At 34.2% G+C, this 24,317-nt stretch overlaps 1 protein-coding gene across 1 annotated transcript; it reads right to left on the reverse strand.

The window, feature by feature from the left end:
• Positions 1 to 6,102: 6,102 nt before the first annotated feature.
• LOC138336992 (actin nucleation-promoting factor WASL-like) lies at positions 6,103 to 24,268 on the reverse strand. The gene is made up of 10 exons (XM_069286656.1): positions 24,088 to 24,268; positions 20,736 to 20,876; positions 10,496 to 10,582; positions 10,098 to 10,197; positions 9,622 to 9,702; positions 8,864 to 9,057; positions 8,138 to 8,312; positions 7,324 to 7,850; positions 6,567 to 6,675; positions 6,103 to 6,256 (listed from the first exon to the last, which is right to left on the reverse strand). The coding sequence occupies exons 1-10, from the start codon at positions 24,199 to 24,201 to the stop codon at positions 6,198 to 6,200; spliced, it is 1,587 nt and encodes a 528-aa protein (XP_069142757.1). The 5' UTR covers positions 24,202 to 24,268; the 3' UTR covers positions 6,103 to 6,197.
• Positions 24,269 to 24,317: the final 49 nt, after the last annotated feature.

Genomic DNA, 24,317 nt, shown 5'->3' on the forward strand with positions numbered 1-24,317 from the left:
ATAGATCTCACCCATTTATATCATTTACCTCTTTTAACCAAATTCTTATATCTCAAGATTATTAGTTTTAGTTTGCATTTGTTTTGCTTTTCATTACCCTAATCGTTTTATGTACAATTTAGTAGAATATGTGACTTTACTATGGATCTTAGCGAGAATGTTTTCTGTTTATTGTCACAACGAGTTTATCTGATAGTTAATTTTATGTGATTGGACAAAGAGATCATGTTTCATGATCTTTATATTAGTACTTTTGAGATGAATAATACTATTGAGAACTAGATCTGTGTGATATGTGTCTTTTCTCCAATTATTTATGTATTTTATGTTTTATTCAACTTTTTAGATTATAAATGATATGCGAGTAAGTGACTTAAATATCAACAGAATACGAGGGTAGATCATGTTGTTAAAAGGAAACTATATTTATTGTTTGTAAAAATCTAATGTTGTTTTGACACAGACTGAATTTCTTTCATGCAGTTTGGAGTGTTCCTTTTTCTTTGGTAATAGATGTTTCTCTGAATTCGTTTATTGAGGAAATTGCCTAAATTAAGTTAAACAAACCTTAAACTCATGATGTGATTGAGAAAAAGTTTTACCAATCGGGTCATATCTGCCATGATGCATTCCTGAGACTACCAGGGAGTTACCTTTCTTTATTTCTACTTGAGAGCTAAACTTCTATCTACGGGCTCTACATAGAAAGGGGGCAATAGTGATGTATGGCCTTCTGTTCGATCCAATGGTGTGGAAACTCATATATAGGGAAGTAACCTCAAGGACGGTTCAGAATGCTGTTGTTGACGTCCCTCTTTCAGTACATTACAGTCTAAGTTTAGCTTTAAAATACCAAACACATTAGTAATAAAATGATCTGTGATATTTGAGATTTATTTTTTCATTATTTTGTACTTTAGACATGTATCTTTTTACTAGTAATACTAGCTATAATGCCATCTACTTGTTACTTTAAATTTAGCGAAAAAGATATTGTGTAATAGATAAGTTACATAGATAAATACTCAAATCAGAAATAAGAAGCAACAAAACTAGGAAAAGATTTGGCGATGCTCAATGTGTTTTTATTAATTAATACTGTAAATGACTGTATCATGGCTAAATACTCGGTTTCTGTTCATGTCTAAACTTCTTGGATACAGACTTGGTCTATGTATTCTGGATCCATTTGGCTTCAAAACATGGCTAAGCTTATCACACTTCAACGCTTCTGGCTCTTTGAATATATTACAGTTTATCTCACTTGTGTGGGAAGATATTGATTTTGGATGTCATTCGATTTGTGGGGCCGCAGTGTTTAAGATGTCCACCTCTGGTTTGCGAGTCCGCGAATCCCATGTGGGGCAGCTACCGTATACTGACCACTGTGTGGGGTTTTCTCCAGTGTACTCTGGTTTTCCTTCCCCCCATCATACCTGGCTCCTCCTTTAAATGATACTTGGATTGTTAAACAGGATTTAATGACAAAACAAACAAAATCCAAAACTTTGCCAGCAAAAAAAAAAAAAAAAAAAAAAAAATCACATGGCATCCATAATCAATATCTAATTGCAAGGGCAGGATAACACTTTATCATGCAAAAACATAATATCCCAGTAAAATGTAAATACATAGAAAGAATCAATTCAAAGTATTGTCTAACCATTTTACTTTAATTTATATTTATTACTTTTGAAATGAAAGGGAAAACTCACAAAAATGAGTCCAAAACAGTGCTGGTCCAAAATAATACTTCTGATCCCTCAGAGTTATTTCCCTTCATGTCCACGCTGCCAGGTACTGGACATGAGTAAAACCAAAGGAAGACCCATGTTGTTAAATCTATAATATAGCTGTAATACAATGGTGAAGTAAACGGTGTTATAGAACTGGGTTTTTGGTCTGCTATGGGTCTGTTTCGTTGGTTATGGAAGGTGCGTGCAGTTCGGGCGAGGGGGTGGGGTGGATTGGGGGGGGGGGGGGGAAGGGTTGGGGGAAATGGAGGGGTTGATGAAGGAGGTTGTTGTACTATTGGGGTGTTTATGTGTTCGGGGTAAAGGTGTGTGTTGGCCTTGGGTTTTTTTTTGAAGGGTATATACTCAAATCAGAAAAAGAAGCATCAAACATGAAAATATTTCGACTCAATGTTTTTTTATTAAAACTGTAAATGATTATCAATGCAAACTGTTTTGTCCATTCCAAACTTCATGATACAGACTTGTCTATGTATTCTGGATCCATTTGTTCAAAACATGGCTAAGCTTATCACACTTCAATTCTGTCTTTGTATATTACAGTTATCTCACTTGTGGGAAGGTATTGATTTTGATGTCATTCGTTTGTGGGGCCGCAGTGTTTAAGATGTCCACCTCTGGTTTGCGAGTCCGAATCCCATGTGGGGCAGCTGCCGGATACTGACCACTGTGTGGGGGTTTTCTCCAGGTACTCTGGTTTTCTTCCCCATCATACCTGGCTCCTCCTTTAAATGATACTGGTTGTTAAAAGGATGTAAAACTAAACAAACAAAACCAAAACTTTGCCAGCAAAAAAAAAAAAAAAAAAAATCACATGGCATCATAATCAATATCTAATTGCAAGGGCAGATAACTCTTTATTATGCAAAAACAGAATATCCCTTTAAAAGTAAATACATAGAAGAATTAATCTAATATTCTAACCATTTACTTTAATTTATATATACTTTTGATATGAAGGGAAAACTCCAAAAATAGTCAAACAGTTTGTCCAAATAATACTTCTGATCCCTCAGAGTTATTTCCCTTCATTTCACAGTGTCAGTACTGACAGAGTAAAACAAAGGGAAGAAATTTTGTTAAATCATAATAGAGTAAAACAAAGGGAAGTAACTTTGTTAAATCATGATAAAATTACAAGTTTTCATAAACTAAGTAACAGAATTAGCTCATATCTGCTGTTTGATGGTGATGAATGTTTGTTTGTTTTGTCCGTTAAGTTTGCCAGTGTTTATATTTAGAAGAACTTGATTATTTTGGCCTGTGGTGATATTGACACAACATTCTTGTTACAGCTGCTGAATTGAGGGTGGCCGGGCCATGTTATAAACAGTTTCTCATATGGAAATATTATCATTAAAAATTGGCAGTACACAATGCATTTTGTATGTTTTCATTTACAATCAAACCTCAATAACTCATTCACCCCTAAAAACACATTTGGGGTTGTCTAAATCAAAGACTTGACCAGTTCATTATGAAAATTCAGGGATGAATGAGTTAACAGTGGTATAATTACACAAAGGCTGACTAGACAGGACTTCAATGGTTCGTGATTATTTACGCGGACACTCCATGTCAGTCATACAACGGACAAGGTCTGGAGTTAACGAGGTTCAACTTTATACATATTAGAAAACTGACGTTACAGTTCATCATGATATCAAATCAAGGGTGTACAAATTATAGAGCAAAGATACTGGGGCTGTGATGGCTGAGTGGTTAAGATGTCCTGACATATTACCACAAGCCCTCCATGCCTTCTTCAGCAAAGTTACTGGGGCTGTGATGACTGAGTGGTTAAGATGTCCTGACATATTACCACAAGTCCTCCATGCCTTCTTCAGCAAAGTTACTGGGGCTGTGATGACTGAGTGGTTAAGATGTCCTGACATATTACCACAAGTCCTTCATGCCTTCTTCAGCAAAGTTACTGGGGCTGTGATGGCTGAGTGGTTAAGATGTCCTGACATATTACCACAAGTCCTCCATGCCTTCTTCAGCAAAGTTACTGGGGCTGTGATGACTGAGTGGTTAAGATGTCCTGACATATTACCACAAGTCCTCCATGCCTTCTTCAGCAAAGTTACTGGGGCTGTGATGACTGAGTGGTTAAGATGTCCTGACATATTACCACAAGTCCTCCATGCCTTCTTCAGCAAAGTTACTGGGGCTGTGATGATTGAGTGGTTAAGATGTCCTGACATATTACCACAAGTCCTCCATGCCTTCTTCAGCAAAGTTACTGGGGCTGTGATGACTGAGTTGTTAAGATGTCCTGACATATTACCACAAGCCCTCCATGCCTTCTTCAGCAAAGTTACTGGGGGCTGTGATGAGTGAGTGGTTAAGATGTCCTGACATATTACCACAAGCCCTTAATCTCTGGGTTGTGAATGGGACCAATTCATGTCACACATGATACCTGATGAAGTTTGTGCTCCACTATTATTTTTTGGGGAAAGGAATGACGTTAAAAGATGATATCCCTTGTTAACATAATTTCAGCGAGAATATTTCAAAGAATTATAGAGTTACTAGTCCCACACAAACTTTATCGGGTATCTTATGTTATATGTCTCATTAGAATCCCATGTGTTTTTCTTCTCCATCTAAACCTGTCAAGATCCTTAAATGACCCAAGCTGTTGGTGAATCAATCCAATTTAATTCTGTCAAAAATGAAAGATGACCAAATTTGACACGCCAAAAATAATCTGATTCTGACAACAATGGACCAATACATGACATGAAATTAATGATAACTGTTGGACCTCATAAATTATTTATTATTGGATCAAATCTAGAAATTTGGCAAGATATAAACACAAAAGAAAATGTTATGAAATAAGTTTTATTAGTTCATTCTTTTATTTAAATAAATATCTATCAGGTTGAGCAAACCAATATGTTCACAGGACAAAAACGTTTAAAATAATCACAATCAAAGCTTTGAAGCACATTCAGGTTTCTGGTAAACATAGTCCCACTGTGAGGACAAACTCAATGGAATTGTGGGATACGATATGTTACTATAGTGTGGAATGTAAACGGTTATACAGAGCCATAATTCTGTCTCTATAGGACTACAAGACATCTTACTTTTATATGTTGACTGATTTTACATCACATTTTTTTATACTCATTATTGACTGATTGTATATTGTATATGTATTTGGTACCATTTATCATGGATATAAACCAAATACAGACATCTCATTGGATAATCCTGTTGATATATTCTTTGACCCATATATAAAATTAACATACATTATATTGCATCTAAAATTGTCAATTTCCTCTGAGAGTGATACACATGTAACTGCAAAAACTTGTGCAGCGGATCAAATGTAATATCATTTAATAAGGTAATGTTATATAAATATATGTTGTATTAAATATATTTTGAATATGGTATTCATCGAGTGGTATTTAGCAGCATTATTTGTGTCCACTTTACAATATCATCTGACAGATCACCATAGTGTTATACAAACTCATTGACTCTTAATTTTTGTTACACCTGTATTTTCAAGCTGTAAAACTTGTCTCTAGACACTTTTAGGCTTTAAAACTTATATCTAGTCAGTTTCAGAGTGTATAAACTTATATCTAGTCACTTTCATGCTGTAGAACTTTCTGCATGTAAAACATATATCTAGTCACTTTCAGACTGTAGAGCAATCTACATGTAAAATTTATATCTAGTCACTGTCAGGCTGTTAAACTTAATATCTAGTCACTTTCAGACTGTAGAACTTTCACTTTGAGGCTGTAGAACTTTCTGCATGTAAAACTTATATCTAGTCACTTTCAAGCTGTAGAGCTATCTACATTTAAAATATATATCTAGTCTCTGTCAGACTGTTAAACTTAATATCTAGTTACTTTCAGACTGTATAAACCTATATCTAGTAACTTTCAGATTGTATAAACCTATATCTAGTCACTTTCAGTTTGTAGAATTTTCTGCCTGTAAAAGTTATATCTAGTCATTTTCAGGCTGTAGAACCTATATTACTGTAGTTACATTTTCGGTTATAACACTTTTTAAGATGTACAATTTTAAGTGTTCTAAGCTCATAATATTAAGTCCCATGGTGTAATACACTTACATGAAGTTACTTTTAGACTACATAGAGAACTGACGTTTCAACACTTTCAAAACATAAAACAAACATTCCGTCACTTTCAGGTCAAATCTCACAATAACATTGTATTTCTGATTACATAAATTGGTTAGCTATATTATACCAGTTAAAACTTAATATTAGCGAAAAAGAATATCTTACCTACGAGTAGGTACATATATTACTAAAATAGAAAATAATACACAGAACATAAAAGGACAAAGCTAGAAACATTTCTTCATTGCATGTGTCTTGTAACAATGCATTTTGGCAGAAGAAAGCCATATTTTAAACAGTTAAACGATGGTCAAAATTTAATCATCCCAGTCATCATCGTCGTCTACATCATCATCGTCGTCGTCATCTTCATCATCTGCAATGTAAAAAGATGTGGAATTAATATGTTCCATTACTTTGTCATCAAATTCAGTACTTTACACAATGAGACAACATACCATTGTATTGTTAAAAAGATTAACATGAAAAATATTGACATTCAGGGCAGATCAGTCATTCAATAAAATAAGTTTATAAATTTTAAGTCTGTTGGGTATCTAAATCAAGTACCACACAACCTAACACCTGTGATAGTAGTGAAGCAGTAACATAAATCATGCATACCAGTAAACTTCTGATATATTTTTCTGCTTGTTGGCTAAATCAAGTACGCCCTAGATACTTACCTGAGCCCTGTATATGTTTCTGCCTGTTGGCTAGAGCGCGAGCGAGTGCCCCTACAATGCCTCCTGATGACTCTTGCTGAGCTGCAGGTTTGTCGTCTGAATGATCGACCTACCAAAATGAGAACAAAACTAAGTAAGGAATAATATTTTAGATCACCACATTAAGATGGAATATTGTTTGGTGGTGAGTAACCTCTCCTCCCCATATATGTACATGTACCGAGCCCAGAGGTAAGTTGAGTGAAACAATTATGACTTAAACGGGATCAAATAAATTTTGATACAATTAAAAAGTACTAATCAATAATAAAGAAAATAGCATACTATATAGCCATTTTATTTCAAGTTGAAGATCTTATTGTATTGTAAAATGCATATGTGATATGTAAAATGTATTAAGAAAGTGATGAATCATACACATAATATTGTGTAATATGAAATATTCGTAGGCACTTCCTTTGTGGTTTGGAGCAAGTATTTTGTGGGTAGAAATAATCATGGTTGGCTTATGCAACAACAATTCAAAAAAACATCGGAGACCAAGACAATTGGTTTTTTTATATTTGTTGTTCAACAGTAACCTTAAAAAACTTCATCTGATACAGTAACAAAATTGTTAATTTTTTTTCATTTTTACTCATAATGGCAAAACAAATAAAATTACCTTTGAAATAAATGGCTATATGGAATATAAAGTTGTATTCCTATTTAAACACACAAATGATGTTTTTATTCACTTTGCGTTCATGCTACTCACATGCTTAAGGTTCGTCCCTGAGCGAATAGCACTAAGTAGATCACCCCTGGCATCACTAGGTGGCGCTGGTCGGTCATCATGAGTCACGTTCTTCAGACTGGTACCTTTATGGATCTGGTCCAATAGGGCATTACGTGCTGTATCTCCACTAGATGCTGGTGTAGGGATCCCTGGGGCGACAGGCGGTGGTGGTGGAGGAGCGGCAGGAGCTGCAGGGGGTGGGGGAGGAGGTGGGGGTGGGGGACCAGCGTTAGTAGGCGGTGGTGGGGGTGGGAATGCACTATTGGCGGGAGGGGGAGGAGGAGCCATGGAAGGTTTCATAGGCGGGGGAGGAGGCTGACTGCTCGGAGCATTTTGAGGAGGCGGGGGAGGGGGAACTCCCAGGTTCCTTGGACCTCTGTTAGGTGGGGGTGGGGGAGGAGCTTGGTGAGCTCTCGACGGGGGAGGGGGTCCTGTAGGACCAGGTCGTGAGGGTGGGGGTGGAGCCCGGTTTGCTGTCCGCTGGGGTGGCACTGCAGGTGGAGCAGCTATAAAAGGAAGAAAAAAGTCACTTCAGGAAAAACATGATAAATTAACTAGTATCTACTAGTTTATCATTCATTTATACCATGTGAATTTTCTTCATAAAGCCAAAACTCTACCCTCGGAAGAAAAAGAATTTACAAGATACTAATGCTTTATATTCTTCAAATATAGTTCTGACCATTTAAGATATTTGTTTGTTTGTTGTTTTTTTATTTAAGTTTGAATTTGTGACTGAAACTCACAATAATAAATCCTACAACTAGGGTAACAGTAATAAAGTATTCCTCACCTGCCGGAGCAGCGGGCGGAGGTCTGGACGCCATCTCAGCCTTAACGGCGTCTATACCACCATGCTGCTCCACAAAGTCGTAGATAAAGTCGACAGTCTCCTTATCCACAACCTCATTCTCATCTATACCCACGCTCTCAAACAGGCCCTTCATATCCGGGTCAAGGTTGTTCATCTGTTTAATATAGCAGTGTTAGAGGATTGTTTAATGTAATGGGGTCAACTGTCAAGGTGCATGGAGCAAAGTTCAAAGCTCAATATTACGGTTCATGGAATCATACATGGTTCTGTCAGGTGGACAGGGATATCTCAACCCGAGTGAAAGATTTTGGCTGGTCAATCGATATATATCTGAGACTTGCCGAGGGTTGACGGCCAAAATCTTTCATGGGGGTTGAGATTTCCATGGCCTTTCTGACAAACCCATGTAAGATTTTTTTCCCCCATATTTTAACAAAATATTATGAAAATGCAGTTATATAAGAATATCACAATGAGTCAAAATAAATGACATCGTCTACAATAGTCAGGGTAAAGATCAATGTTCAGAAATCAACATAATAGTTATATCTTATTAACACTTTTCTGTGTCTAAAGCTTGAATAACTCATAATAAGATTTCAGAGGTGAACAATTCTCTATTTCTAGCATGGGACAAAGTTCCAATGCAATGAGGTGATCTCAGCTTAAAGTATTATCTACGGAGGATGAAACTGGTGAACTTACATCAAATCCCTTGTTAGGATCCCAGCCGACATGGCTAACGTGTCTGAAGTCCGTCGGTGTACTGATGTCCTCCTTGGTCAGTTTCTTCTTCTTATCTTTGTCTTTGCTCTTGTTCTTACTGGCCTTCGATATTGTATCCTTCCCACTGGTCTTATTCAGGTTGATGTCCACCGACGCCGGAGGGGGACCGGAGTCTGGAATAGAGAATCAGTATATTTGGATTTATAAAGTGTTTCTAATCAAAGCTGGTGGAGTAATTACTATAATATTCTTCCGAACAGACATAAATTGTATTTTTAAAACTGTTATAATTTTTAAAATTCATACTTAATTTGTAGATATTTATTGAATTTGAACAATAAATACAAGATATAATCGTGTATATGTGTCTAACTAACACAAAAATGCATATAAAATAATTCATTTTGCTTTTGCTGCATGAATAATCAGTACTTAATTCAATATAGGACATAGTGCTATGGAATTTTTTTGAGGCATTATTACTTATTTTTGATATTTTTATCTTGAATTAAAATCTCAAACTTTTCAAAGGTGATAATGGTGTAAAGTAAGTAAATTTTGTTACTGAAGAAAAATATTAATTCCTCTGCTCCTATATTTGATAGATAAAAAATATCATTCTTCAGCAATGAGCATCTTTAAAACCATAAAACAAAGTCAATCAGAAATGTTAAATAGTACATTATAATGTAATTATGTAATTGAAGATTTTGATGTAAAGGTAAGTAGTGACTTACTGTTAATTGCCGGGGGAGGTGACATCCCTCCCTGATTCTGGTTGTTGTTATTGTGAACACTTCCTTGATTCTTCTTCTTATCTACAAAAAAAATAATAAAAATCAAAACAAATGTCAAAAAATTTTGAACATATTTTTTTAAGAGTTACTTCCCTTTACACACCATCTACAAACTGTCAGGGGCTCCAGTTATCCAAAGTTGGGCGACATGTAAACGCTATTTTGTAAATGTTGTAAATTAAGACAAATAAAACAAGAAAGAGTTCTTTTTTCAGAAAGAATCCACAAATATTGTGGCACTTGATTGAAGGAACTGGATACCATTGGTTTTTTTAAACACATGTTCTCATAAAATAATACTCTATAAATGATAATGTCATGACACATGTGTAAAAATTATGTTACTTTGAAATCGGAGAGACAAAAAAGATGATGGATAACCTAGTATTGAAACCACCAACACATGCTAGCCTTACCAAGTCTCCTCTGGTGGCGCTCCATAAGTTTCTGTTCGATAGCATTTTTGAATTTGAATGCTTCATCTTCACTGGCAAAGTTAAGGCCAGCCTGGACATCCTAATGTGGTCAAAAAAAAGAGAACATAAATACATGTATACATGAAACTTATTTATATTTTACCAACATATATATATATTTATATATATACTATCAAATATACACTGTAAGTATAATGTTGAAAGGTATTTACAGGTGAGGAAATATGGACAGTATTTTATTACTTCTTATAGTTTTTTAGTTTTATTTCTAAATTTTGTTTTTACATTTGTTTCAGCTAAATGTGGATCTAATCCTAGTTAGCCAACATCATTATAGTATCTCAAAATAGTTGTAGAAGTGAGATAACTCTACTTACTTCTGCCTCAAAAGTATGGAAGTACTCTCTGGGTGCTTTGTACCGGAACTGGTTGTAGATTTCTTGCTCCCATATCATCAGATTTTTCTGTAAATACATTAAAATGAGAAGCAATGTTAACAAAATGTAAAGTGAAACAAGCATTCTGGATATTGGTAAAGAAAGACATTTCCTACATGGGACTTCCATAAGCCATCTTGACCTTGACCTACATGGAGCAATCCTGAAACTAAATGTTTACTATTTGTACGAACCCTGAAACTCCAGTCTACCTGTCAAAGTATATTCATGCTTTAGGTGTGGGAGGTGAAGTTTGATAAAAATCAGAATGAAAAAAAAATGAATCTATTTGAGTTCAGAAACAGTTCCAGCAGATGGATGCAAATGGATAGACAGACAAATGGACAGAGTAAAAGCAATTGGCTAATATCAGTTTCATATCTTTGGGAACTTCTGAAAGGAATTTTGTGTTTGTTTTGTAATATGGATGTACATGTTTATTAAAATGAAATTTTAATATTGGTGGTTTGTTTTGTACATTAAAATGAAAAGCGAACTATCATCATGTGAAAATGTCAAAGTCTATACGCAGAATACAAATGTATAAGTATAGCCCCCCAGACCTGACAATGTGTAAGTGATAGTGTTACATTACATATTGTCCATGTTTACACGAAGGAGAGAGCAGGACCAACATAAATTGATCATACCATCCTTAACTGTCTGACGTAATACACCTGCCACATGAATTTGCAGAATTCTGTCCGAGACAGAAAACAGCTGTATGTGTGCATTTATTTCCTGAAGTTTCTTCCCAAATTATTTATATATCTGATGTATAAAAAAAAATATAACATAGCCATCATAGCTTGGAACTGTTTGTATCCAACATTATGCCGTCAGAAGCACTTTTATATGACAGCTGCTTACAGTTGGTGTTTGCATATACTCAAAGGAGACCAAATTCAAACAAAGTTTAAACACAAAGTATTGATTTTTTCTGAGGATTTTTGTTACAGGTTTGATGCAAAGTCAAAAACATGATCAATTACTCAAAATAAAATACTTTTTTAAAATTGAAAAATAAAATGGTTGTTATATACATGTATATAAATTAACAATGCATTTGGACATTTATTTTTCTCTTCAGTGTAACAAAAAAGGGCCAAAAACTGTCGGGTTTAATTGTATGTCCTATTAATCTGTACTAGGAGAAAAACCACCAACCTGCAGTATAATGATTACCTGACAAATACGCTTCTATCATAAACCAATAGGTTTTGACATTTGTGACACAGAGGTGGAGGGCTTGTGGTAATATGTTGAGATATCTTAAGATGGTGGCCACAAGGCCCGAGTAAGGTAAAGCTATCAATGTTGAAGTTAACAAAGACATTTGTCGACAAATTGTCATGTCATTTTTTGTTTTGTGTTTCAATCTAATCACAGGCTGCATATTCAAACAGAATTTTAACTTTTTATCTGAATAAATCAATAAGTTCCTTAATATAAAGTCAAGTTATTACACTGTGATCCATCACACCATCTGTATTATTATTATTAACTTAAACAAATTCAGTTCCTGTAAAACATCTTCTTCAAATTGTCAATGTGAGAAAAGAAATAGGAATTAAATCGCACTTATAATCAGTATTAAAATGTTCATGTAATTAGAAATTAAAAGCATCTGCATATGTTATTAGCCTTTAATCTCTGACAGTGAAATGTATACGTAATGAAGATATAACTCTAATCAGGAAAAATCTTGTTATCAATTCAATAAAACATCTATAAATGTATATATGTATATAAACATCTGCAGACTGAGAAGCATAGCAGCCATTTTATAATTTGTCAGCCCCCGTATGTGTACCATATGTTACCTAACGGTGATATGACAGTAAGTTTTGTCTATATGAGGGAACCCTTTTATCTACGTGATGGATAAGTACTTGTGATGTATAATCAGCTATACTTAAAGGAATATTTAAAATAGTCATCTTTATGTGTCAAAACCAATCACTCAAAACAGACGTATTCACACCTGCTGAATCCACAAGACAACAATTACTATTTTAATTGACACACAGAGTGATACAACCTTGACGTTAATGGAATAATTTTCTTCACAAATAACTTTTAAAGATTTAGTCATTTTACGGAGTATACTTTAATGTTAATATGATCATGATCAAAGTTTACAGGAAACTACTTCGCTCTTGTATCAGATACATGTATACCAAACATCCTTGTTTAATGAACATACAATAAAACTTTGACATCTCAACTATTTCAGGAATGGTAAAAAAAAGATGGATTTTCCATGTAAGATGCCTATTGCGTGTATTCTATAAATAGACTGTTAGCAGAAAATCCCCCAGGCCTGTCATAGGTATGCTGTCTGTCTGGGCAACGTGGCCGAGTCTCGTTGGTAGGTATAATACACACAGTACAGATGTGATCATGACATAAGATTGTAATTTGGAAAAAAGAAGCTATATGAAACAATCAAGTAGAACTGGCAGTTTTGTCTTGTATTTAAATGTATCGGATAAGATAAAAAGACTTATATTAAACTTGAGTTAGAAATATACAAACAAAGATCCAAGAAGGATTTTGGCACCCACAAAAATATGATCTATGTCTGAAAATGGATAGAGAGATCCTTTCTCTGCTTTTCAACTTTGACTTGAGAAATAGTGGAAACAAACTTCAATTATCAAATGAAAGTTGCCTGTCAACCATCGATCTTGTTCACCAAATGGTCCCAAAATCCAAAATGCACAACTAGGGTCCAAGCAAGGGGAACCTTAGCTGCAATATTGTAGCTCAAAAGACTTTTAGACAGAAAATGGTGTCGTAGAGCTACAATTGGTGCCTATTACTGCTAATGGAGCAAAGTAACGATTATACAAACCATTATAAAACGTTTGTTTGCATTTTATCGTACTTGTTTGATATTGCTTACCTACTAGGCAATAAAACTGAACCACATAAAATACCAAATTCTCATCGAGGCATTATTTTTATTACATAGTACATATGATGGTCTTTCTGAAGGGAATTTATACGGCAAATCCACAAATTGTGAATTTGACACCTTGTGAGCAGTACGGTAGATATTAAGAATGGTAGTATATTTGTTTTGGACAAAAATAATATGTAAATGCATGTATATGCATAAAATAATTGGAAACCTACAAAAAAGTATAGAAAACTGTGCCCGAGTGATTTTCGGAGGCAGTGCTCCACTACGACACATAGGGACCAATTCGTACCCGGCCTAAAGGTATTGTAAGCCGGGTACGTATATTCGTTCTAGGGGAACCTGCAATTGAAATTTGAGACAGATCCCTTCAGTACTTTCTCAGAAATTGCCATAATAAGAATTGTTAATGGATGGAAGGATGGATGGAAGGACGGATGGACTACTGACAATGGACGAATGGCAATTTAAAAAGCCCTTCATCTAACGATGGTGGGCTAAAAACAGGCAAAGGATAATTTAAATTAAATTTAAGAAGCAATTTGATCTTTTTCAAGACAGATTAAAAGGATAAATTAGTTTTTAAAGATATGACTGCATTTAGTTTTGAGTATCTTAAAAGCTTACTTCTGAGTCTCCAATATGCATTCTATTAGCCTCTTTCACCCTTCTTTGACTTCTGTAAAAATAACAATACTTTCACCTTAATTGGTGACCTTATGACTTTTGGCTCCCTGCTTCCGACTACCTATCGACTACCTGTAATTATATAATTAGTGGTCCTAGTGACAATTAACCCCTCTCCTCTCATCATTTGTTCCCTGTCATTCTAGTGGCCTCCCCCCTTCCCTCTCAACAAAATCAATAATAACCATTATTGGCCCTCCTACAAAGCCCACCAGCTCCTTATTTAATGTTACTAGTTTATTGGTGACATCATCATTAAGATGCAATATCGTCCTATCTTTTTGATAGCATCATGAGAGTGCATATTGCATCCGACGTTACATGTTAAACATCAATATGACCCAACCTCAGGCTACATTTATGCTAATTTACCCTACCTCAAGAGTCTGTTAACGCTAATTTGACCCAACCTCAAGCTACCTGTTAACGCTAATTTACCAAAGTAATAAATTTCAGGTGTTTACATTAATGGCCATCCTAAAGAATCGCTGACAGGTAAATTAGCTTACAGGTGATGTACATCTAATACTGTACCACATATTGTGTAACCATGAGATCCGTACCGACATCGGAATGCATGCTACAATTATTGTTTGTATTTACTTATGTGACAGGTATACAATTACAATACTTAAGATTTTTATGTCCGTGACTAATTGCATATTTTTTGTTAATATCTGCACCTTGAGAGCCATTAATTTCATGTGCCATACAATACAGGTATGCTGCTCTATAGAAACTTTTAACAACGTTTCGTGAAATATGTAAAATTCTCGCAGGAGAAGACATTCTTCATACTGCGACCAACTGACAATCCCTCAAAGGCATTGTGTAACGTCTCATTGTGTTTATTGTACTGGAAAACAATTCAAGATTCTTTATCACAATAGTAAGTATAAAAATGCATTTGGGGTATTTCCAGTTGGTAAGGTATTTGAAGTGCTTTATAAACAGAAAGACACAGGGTTTCTGGAAAATTAACTTTTGGAAACTCAACCTAGCAACAGATATCCTGATGCATGTTATAGTGATCAGGAAGGTTTGATTATACAAAAGATCATGACCACAAAAACCACATTTTATCGACAGGTACAATGAGAATTCCTATTTCAGAAGAAGGTAAAAACAGCAAATTAGAAGTGACATGAGAAGATTGTGGTCCTTTTTAATGTGGTAAAAAATGCGGTGATAAAAATGAAACCAGACACACCGATTCAACACAGACCTCCCATCAAAGTAGTCTTTAATTTTTCCACAAAAAATATCATCTCAACCTTAAAATATGAAGACAATATCAATAGATATCTGTAAGATTCATTTTTCCAGACAAAAATATCATAAGAGATGAACGATGCCCTTTATCTATTTTCATCAAAGGTCAGGAGGAAACAATGGAGCGGATCTTATGTATTTTCGCCGCAGATAACATCGCACACCAGACAACACATTCATCACCTCAAAGCAACCAAACTTGATTGGTTGTTATTCTTTCTATTTCCATTTCTGGATTATGCTGCTTCAGGCTAATCCTTTTATAAATGTACGCCATTATTATTTAAATTATTAGGAGATATTTAGCAGACTGGTGATCAATCTGTTGTTTGTTGTGCTGATAAAGTTCGACTGAAGGACATACAGAGAGAATCCATTCGTCTTTCTCCGTACAATTTTTATCTGTACAACAAAATTAAACCTATCCACACAAGATAAGCAGACGGCTAAATTCTGTTAGCAAAAACCAGTCAAGCAAAAACTTCCGTTTGTTTACAGCCTATTATGTAACATTTCAATACCTAGAAGCATAAATAACATAATAGATGGTGTGAAATTTCATCAAATTTATCACAATGTCAGTTTTGAGATGTCCCCCCTGTACGTACTACAGTGGTTAATACAGACAAGGATATGAGTCAGAGTTTTATAGCGACCACCGATTTACCACAAACTACCTTGTCTATCTGTGTAGATCTTCTCTTTGTTTTACACTGATGCAATGATAACCTGTTTTATTATCCCTCACCTCCACGATTTATCCTGACTCATTACGACGTGTGATGAGACCTTCCAGGTTTCCACAGTGATCATTTTAGATTTCCGTGAATCGGATTATGAGCATATCCTTTGACATATTATTCATATTGTTTTAAACAGTATATTTAACCTTTACTCATATTTACAGTTTTATATGTGAAAATTATTTCAATAAATAACTTCAATGTTTACATTTGAAAATGATTTCTGAGAAATAAAAATTTCCATACAATAAACATTTTTTTTTTTCAAATTAAACAGAAAACATTTTGTGTACAAAATAGTCCAACTAAATATGTATACATACATTTTATTGAATAAGGATGGGTTAAAATATTTATAAGATGTATAAATCCCACAACCTACCTATTAATTAGAGCAGGATGAATGGGACAGACAGAATGGACACAAGTAATACTGTATATGGCCCCTATTTCATGGTGGGGACATAAAAAGAACATTAAAAATTCTATCCAAAATTTTCTTTGTTAGACATGTTTAATTCTTTGCAAACAGTCATATTTCTGGTCTGTATTAGCTGGTGGCCACCTAAATGAACTGCACATAAAAAGGTCTATCACAGATCATCTAGAATAGTTATAGAATGGAGTGACTTGCTCCACTACAGTAAAGACCGTATCGTTTCTACATGCCCAGAGAAACAATTCCTCATATGTTAGGGGCATTATGCATGGAAATCACACTTCAGATCTTCACCTGAGCTTTCATAGACAGGTTAATGAATAACAACCTTCTGAGAACCCATACATCTACTCCTTTGAAAAAACTAGACAAAGGCAAGGTTTTAATTTACTCTAAATGAGATTTTCAACCCAAACTTTTTGTGTTAAAATTAGATTGTTATAATTGCATAATCTAGATCGATCTATATGTCCTTGAAATATTAATTATTGTATCTCTACAAATTCATCAACACATGTTCATATTGATTTTTGCAATAAAATTTGTTTGTCCAAAATTAAAATAAGTATGTTTATTTGTACAAGGTTAGGTCAGAAAATTTCGAATAATAAAACGCAATTTGCAGTTGATCAAGTTCCAGTTTTCAAGGACATAAAATGGATATTACTTTTGTTCTCAGTAGACGCTCCAGGGTCATGAAGGAAGCTTACATTGTATTCATTCACACTTGATAAGTTCAGGAAATTAATTTTGAACCTATTGACACAGAGGATAGAAAATTTCAAATCTCATCCCATATCTATATGAGTATCAATGCAGGAAATTATTGCATGTCAATTTCAATTTTAATGGACATGTTTTCTTTAACTCAATCACCCCTATAAAGACATATTTAGGCTCTTCTAAATCAAAGAATAGATCAGTCCATTTTGAAATTTCAGGGGTGAATTAGATCAATTAAAATCTTCAGAAAACACAAGATATCAGGCTGTTGTATCCTTGTTCAGCTACATTATACTGGTTACACCAGCTTAATTTTGTTCAAATTACAACATTTTTTTTACATTCTCTGTCTGTCATTTATTCAACTTCTTACATAAAATTTCATGCTATTACATTATAATATACGGGTTAATTTTCAAACTTAAACGTTCCTACAAATGGTTGCTATGGTGATTTTTATTGACTGATGATTAAGTATGCTTTATATATGAGAAGGAAGTGGTTTACCACTAAAGCTAAGGTAAAGGTCCAATTGGCCTACAGAGGCATGAGGTCAGCGGCCAAAAGGTCTGATTGGCCTACAGAGGTACGAGGTCACCGACCAGACAATCTACTTGTCAAATGAGAGTGACAGTCAGGTAAAACATCCACGTGACCTTGTTGTTGCGATTATCTACCTGGTCACGGAAAAATGTAGAACAACAAGGAACAAACCAGGACAAAGATAGAGAGCATGTGTAATGTAGGAGTTGTGTGAATGTGGGTGAGTGAGATACTTTGCGGGGTGGTGACCCTTTGTACTGTGAATGACTTTCATTTGATAAGCTGATTTTCCAACTCCTGATGGTAATATAAATCTAAGGACCGAATGCAAAACTGGACTTAATATAATGGTTAACGTAATTTATCGTAACTTATCAACCTCTTTATAAAATTCTAATTGCAATGTGATCATGGTCCTAATGACGTTCTCTTTACGAGGTTTGACTCTACAATCCAAAGGTAAATCTAATGACAGCTCAAGTACTTTCACTTTGAAAATCTTTTTCTTTTGGTCCAAAATAGTCCAAACAAAAATTTCATGATACATATTCTACAACCAGAGGCATATCTACAGCACAGTCTTTTAAAATTCTATCTTACAAATGTACCTACCTATAAATGGCGACCTAAATTTTAAAGGGCATTTTTTTAGAAATTTGAAAGATGAAAATCAAGAGTTTTTTCCCTGTACTTGATAGACATTACTCTTTAACATTTTTTTAAGCAGGAAAGTTTGTTTGCGTCATCAGTAGAATTAAATGAATTTGAACTCAAAGCTACGGTACTGGAAATTCTGTGTAGAATTTTAGACAGTTACATTCTGGGCCGTCAACATGACATCATCATCTCTTGAATCTAGTTTGGATCCTTCCCCCACACAACCAAACTCTGCAGGAACTGTCAATGTGTATGTAGTAATAAATCCTGGGTATGGTTATTTATTAACATATGTACATTTACATGTTTAAATAATAGTCTGGTGTTTATATCATTTTATTTACCAGCCATATTTTCCCCTATTTTCTTAACAGTACATTGCACATTGCATTTAACAATAGAATCTTTGATGCTTCAAGTTTTAGGTTTCTAGGACAGCAGTAATACCAGGTACTGTATTTGACCCAAGAAACACCCCATCCCTTTAAAAGCGCCACACTTTTTTGCCTCAATTTCACTTACCTCAAGTTAAATGAAGATTTAAAATATGAAATCCTTAGGTTTCTCTATTTGATATCTTTTGCCTATTGATAGATTACTTACTTTTGCAATCATTTTAATCTAAATTTAGTTTTATTAAGCGCCCCTTTATATCCCTGGGCACTTATAGGGTCCAATACGGTAATGGGTCGAATACAGTAAGACATTTTACACACAATTATAACATGTATACATATCAAACAATAACATGTACACATATACACACAATAACATGTACACATATACATACAATAACAGGTACACATATACACAAAATAACACGTACACATATACATATAATAACACGTACACATATACACACAATAACACGTACACATATACACACAATAACACGTACACATATACACACAATAACACGTACACATATACACACAATAACATGTACACATAAATACACAATAACATGTACACATATAATAACACGTACACATATACACACAATAACATGTACACATATACACACAATAACACGTACACATATACACACAATAACACGTACACATATACACACAATAACACGTACACATATACACACAATAACACGTACACATATACACACAATAACACGTACACATATACACACAATAACATGTACACATAAATACACAATAACACATACACACAATAACACGTACACATATACATATAATAACACGTACACATATACACACAATAACACGTACACATATACACACAATAACACGTACACATATACACACAATAACACGTACACATATACACACAATAACACGTACACATATACACACAATAACATGTACACATATACATATAATAACACGTACACATATACACACAATAACACGTACACATATACACACAATAACACGTACACATATACACACAATAACACATACACATATACACACAATAACACGTACACATATACATTTAATAACACATACACATATACACACAATAACACGTACTCATATATAACATCATGGTTTTCTAGAGCACTTTACCTGTTTGTGGCCATATGATAATATAATCAGCACGTTTTTATGAGTCATATCCACTCATCATGATTATGTAAATTACCAGAAACAATGTTGTTTCTAATTTACATGAGTTGTAATATTTAATTTCATAATATGTTGATAAACAATGGAAGAATATTAAGCTCAACAACAAAAGCATTCAGGCTTTACAATATGAGGATTTCTGATTTCCAGTCAAGCTCCTTTTTATAATTTCATCACCTCAACTTGAAGGAATTCCTTAACTTAAATTTCTCTACAGATAAGAAATATAACATTACAGAAGTTAAGAATAGGTTAAGGAGTTCTGATAGCTATGGAGAATTTTAAGTTAAAGTATTCCAGTCAGGAATGTTGATAAAACTGGCCCTGAGTTCATGTAGTTTGCCATTAGAACATAAATCCAAAACTTGGTGTCACACACAAATTATAATGATTATACCGTAAATATAAAAGTTAATTATGACATCATAAAATTGATTCCACAGTTAAAATCTACATATCATATGCATTTGCAATACATAACAGATAAATCACAATATTTTCTATAAAAAAATGACGAAATTTTAAACTTTAGATATATGATTTCAACCCACAAACCACCAATAGATATTCACGATAAATGACATACCTTGATGTCGTAGACCCTGATATAGTAGGAGCGGTTCGGATTGTCCTTGATGAAGCACGCTACACCACAGTATCGTTTTGTCCATCTTGTCCGTGCGGGAGGGTCTGCTGTGTACAGCTGAACTACACCAGTAGCCAAGGACTGCAACAGAAAAATGTGTCACTTAGTCAATTATATAAAAAGTTTCACTTTATCTAAGATGTACATTTTTTGTACTCCTCTGAGAAGTAAAAATTTTCTTGTATTAAACATTTTTTCTAATATAGATTTTTGAAAATAGGAGTTCATACCATAAAAGAAAATGGAAGAAAAAACATCTGTCTGTGTGTTCGTTTTTCAGCTATTGTCACTCAAAGATACCTGGTTGACAAAACATTGGATTTTATGGGAATTTTGCCATTTTGACCATATACAGAAGAGATTTAAGCCATATTTTCCGAAATTAGGTGTTTGATATGTATGGATATTTGTAGAATTATTTTCCAGTAGTTTTCTTTACAAATATACCAGTTTTGATTAAGAAGACAAATATTTTTTCTCAGAATAACAACATATGCTACCCCTACCCCTTAATTTTGAGCAACAAAATGCACCATTTTCAGACATTTTTGCCAAATTTATCCCTTTACAGAAAAAGTTCTGATATTAAACGTTTGTTAATATTTTGCATATAAATAGGGAAAAGGTTGTTCTTTCTAAATCAGGCAGAAAAGTGGGGGGTCCATGTGCTTACTTTTTTGCCCCATTTGAATATTTGTTATTTTTCAGTATTTTAGAGTAAAAATAAAAGTACTCAAATTACTATTAAATGTAAAAATAAAGTGACAAAAATTTATCATTTCACACATTAATGCACAATATATTAATAACAACAAACCCAGTAAAGATTTACAAAATTTTACAAAAATTAGCTTGATACAGCTTAAAAAATACTGGCGCAGTGATGATTACAGTAAAAACAATTTCAGTAAAAAGTGGTCAAACTGGGGCTCTACTCAAAGCAAAAAAAGACACAATTTCAAAATGGCCGCCAAATGGGTCATTTCTGAAAATCCCCATATAAAAAATTCTACTAAAAATACTTATAGAAATGTAATTTTTTGACAAAATTTGCAACTGGCAACTTGCTACAGATATTGATAAATTGTTTTTGAAAATCTCATAACTTCTTTGATCTTTGTTGAAACGAGACTTCAACAGGACTGAAACATGAGAAAAATACATCCTTAAGCTAGCAATGGTTGCATTTGCAAAAGATTTACAACATTTTTTCATGGAGCCCCTTTAGTCCTCTTCCTGATCTGTAAGACTTTGTTCCACATTTTAGTGTGCAATTAAATTCAGCATGTTTTGCGGATTATCGTTAACAGAAACCACGAAAATTGATTGATATGAAACTGCTTTGAGACATATTAGAACACATGTACGATATGACTCAAATTTCACAAACTGTTGTGAAAAGCTTGTTAGTAATGGAAATTAAAGGTGAAATGAAGTCGCTGCCTGAATGAGCTGGTTTACATGTTACCTTCTGAGGTTGATATATCTACATGACTGGATGTGACATTGACATTTTATTTCATTAGTGTAGGTAATACACATGTACCCATATTAAGTACACATTCTGACAATTTTTGCCACACCTAGTCTTACCCGGTATATATTCTTTTAATAATTATTTATTTCAATATGTACATTTGTTCATCTAATAACACCTGATTTTACCAGGTGTTGACAAAACTTAATTAAAATATACCTATATATTCACTCAATGCAGCCATTATTGATTAGCATGGGTGGTTATAAACTGTAACAGATATTGTATCCAGTCAAAATACAGTTTAAGCTTTTATACAATCAGCGGTGTGTACCGATAAGCAGCTATCAGAATTTTAATTCCAACAACATCTTCTCTAGAAAAATAAAACTTTGAAAAATAATGTTGTCCTTGTAACTTAAATACCTTATATTCTTGGAAACATTTTTGAATGTTTTATAAATAAGGTGACAATTGCCTTCAATTCTAACTATTGCAACTCTATCACTGCCAGGGAAAACACTATTGTGATAGTTTAACAATTGCAGACTACAACTCTAATAAAGTTTCAATAGTATTGTATAATAAATTATTTTAAATTCCAGTCAATGAATTGGTCGCCATATCGTACATCTATTGCGGAGTTGGTTTAGAGTTACTTCCCTTTATCTTTGCTAGTATCAGTAACAACTCAAACACACTGATGATCATGAGAACAATGTTAGTGTTTGCTTTTTGATTGAATGTCAGGAAAAAATGTAGAATTGACAGCTAGGATGCAATTTTTTTTATTTTATCTAAATTATGCCATCCCATATCTGTTTTAAGCACAGAAAATGAAAAGGACTCTCCTTTTTCTCTGAAAGTCTATTCAAATTATACAGAGGGACCCCATTTAATCCGAGATGGATCATGCACATTTATGGAAATCTGAGTGCGAACCCTGTATGAAGTTATATTTTATCTATAAGGAAATGCACGAGTGGAAAAGGTTATTTATTTAATTTCATGTATCTTTTTGGTAAACAATGCTATAATTGACTTCGTTATACACACATTCTAGGTAACTTGCATTTTTGCATGTATACATAGAAATGTAGTAGGATTGCACTTTGTGGATCATCGGTGACCATGTAGCTTACAAACGGAAGAGCATCCAGCAAGTGTTCAGAGGTCCTGATTTGGAATAGGGTTGGTCAGCCATGGCCACTATATATACACATTTTCTCTTCACCTTTTACGTTTTCTTGAATGGGGGTTGATATGCCATGGCCACTTAAATTTATATATACATTTTCTCCTCATCTATTATGATTTCTAAGTTGGTTTCTTGTTTTAACTAACTAGAGTGAATCATTCATTTGTAAAAGGAGCTGCTGATGGTAAGTGTGGTTTGTACATATTGTGTTAAATACTGTCTCTGTCACTCGATCGGCTGAAAGAGCATACTTCTTTGGCTCAGTTGGTAGAGAGTCATAGATTTCCAGGCCGGAGACCCAGATTCGAACCCTGGCCGGGGCACTCCACAGGAATCATATGTGTATTTTCCTGTCCATCTAGACATTAAGAACAACATTTAAGGTGAAACGTGCCAGGTTTTATTCTTGGACGAGTATATTTTCTTCTCCACAAATATATTTTTTCATCAAAATGCAATGAATTTGATACAAATGTCCATGCTATTGTAGCTTGAGATTTTGTTAAAAGCAATGGGTGCAATCCCAAATCGTACAACTGCACCGACAAATGACAGTGACCAGGTGACAGTAACACATCTGACTGGTCAACGAGATTGTCCTTGTTTACCCTACTTACCACACATCCTCTGCCCAACATTCCGAATAATTGTTCATTTTCAGAATTGTCTAGCAGTAATGAACCGCTATTCGATGCCCTTGGTTTATTTCTTCGCTGATTTCCCTGTGACATTTTGTCTCTTTCGAGTCTTTTGTCAATTTCTGGGTTCACTTCCTTGTTTGAAACCGGATGTAGACGTATTTGCTCACTTCCTCCTTAAAGCGACATATTAGAAAATAGTCCATTAC

The sequence above is a fragment of the Argopecten irradians genome, chromosome 12, assembly GCF_041381155.1.
Source record: "Argopecten irradians isolate NY chromosome 12, Ai_NY, whole genome shotgun sequence".
Taxonomy (NCBI): domain Eukaryota; kingdom Metazoa; phylum Mollusca; class Bivalvia; order Pectinida; family Pectinidae; genus Argopecten; species Argopecten irradians.

Coding starts and splice junctions, on each gene's coding strand:
- LOC138336992 (XM_069286656.1), bottom strand. CDS start 24,201: ATGTCACAGGGAAATCAGCGAAGAAATAAACCAAGGGCATCGAATAGC. Junction 9,703..10,097: donor GCGCCACCAGAGGAGACTTG/GTAAGGCTAGCA, acceptor TTTTTTTTGTAG/ATAAGAAGAAGAATCAAGGA. Junction 7,851..8,137: donor TCCGCCCGCTGCTCCGGCAG/GTGAGGAATACT, acceptor TTCCTTTTATAG/CTGCTCCACCTGCAGTGCCA.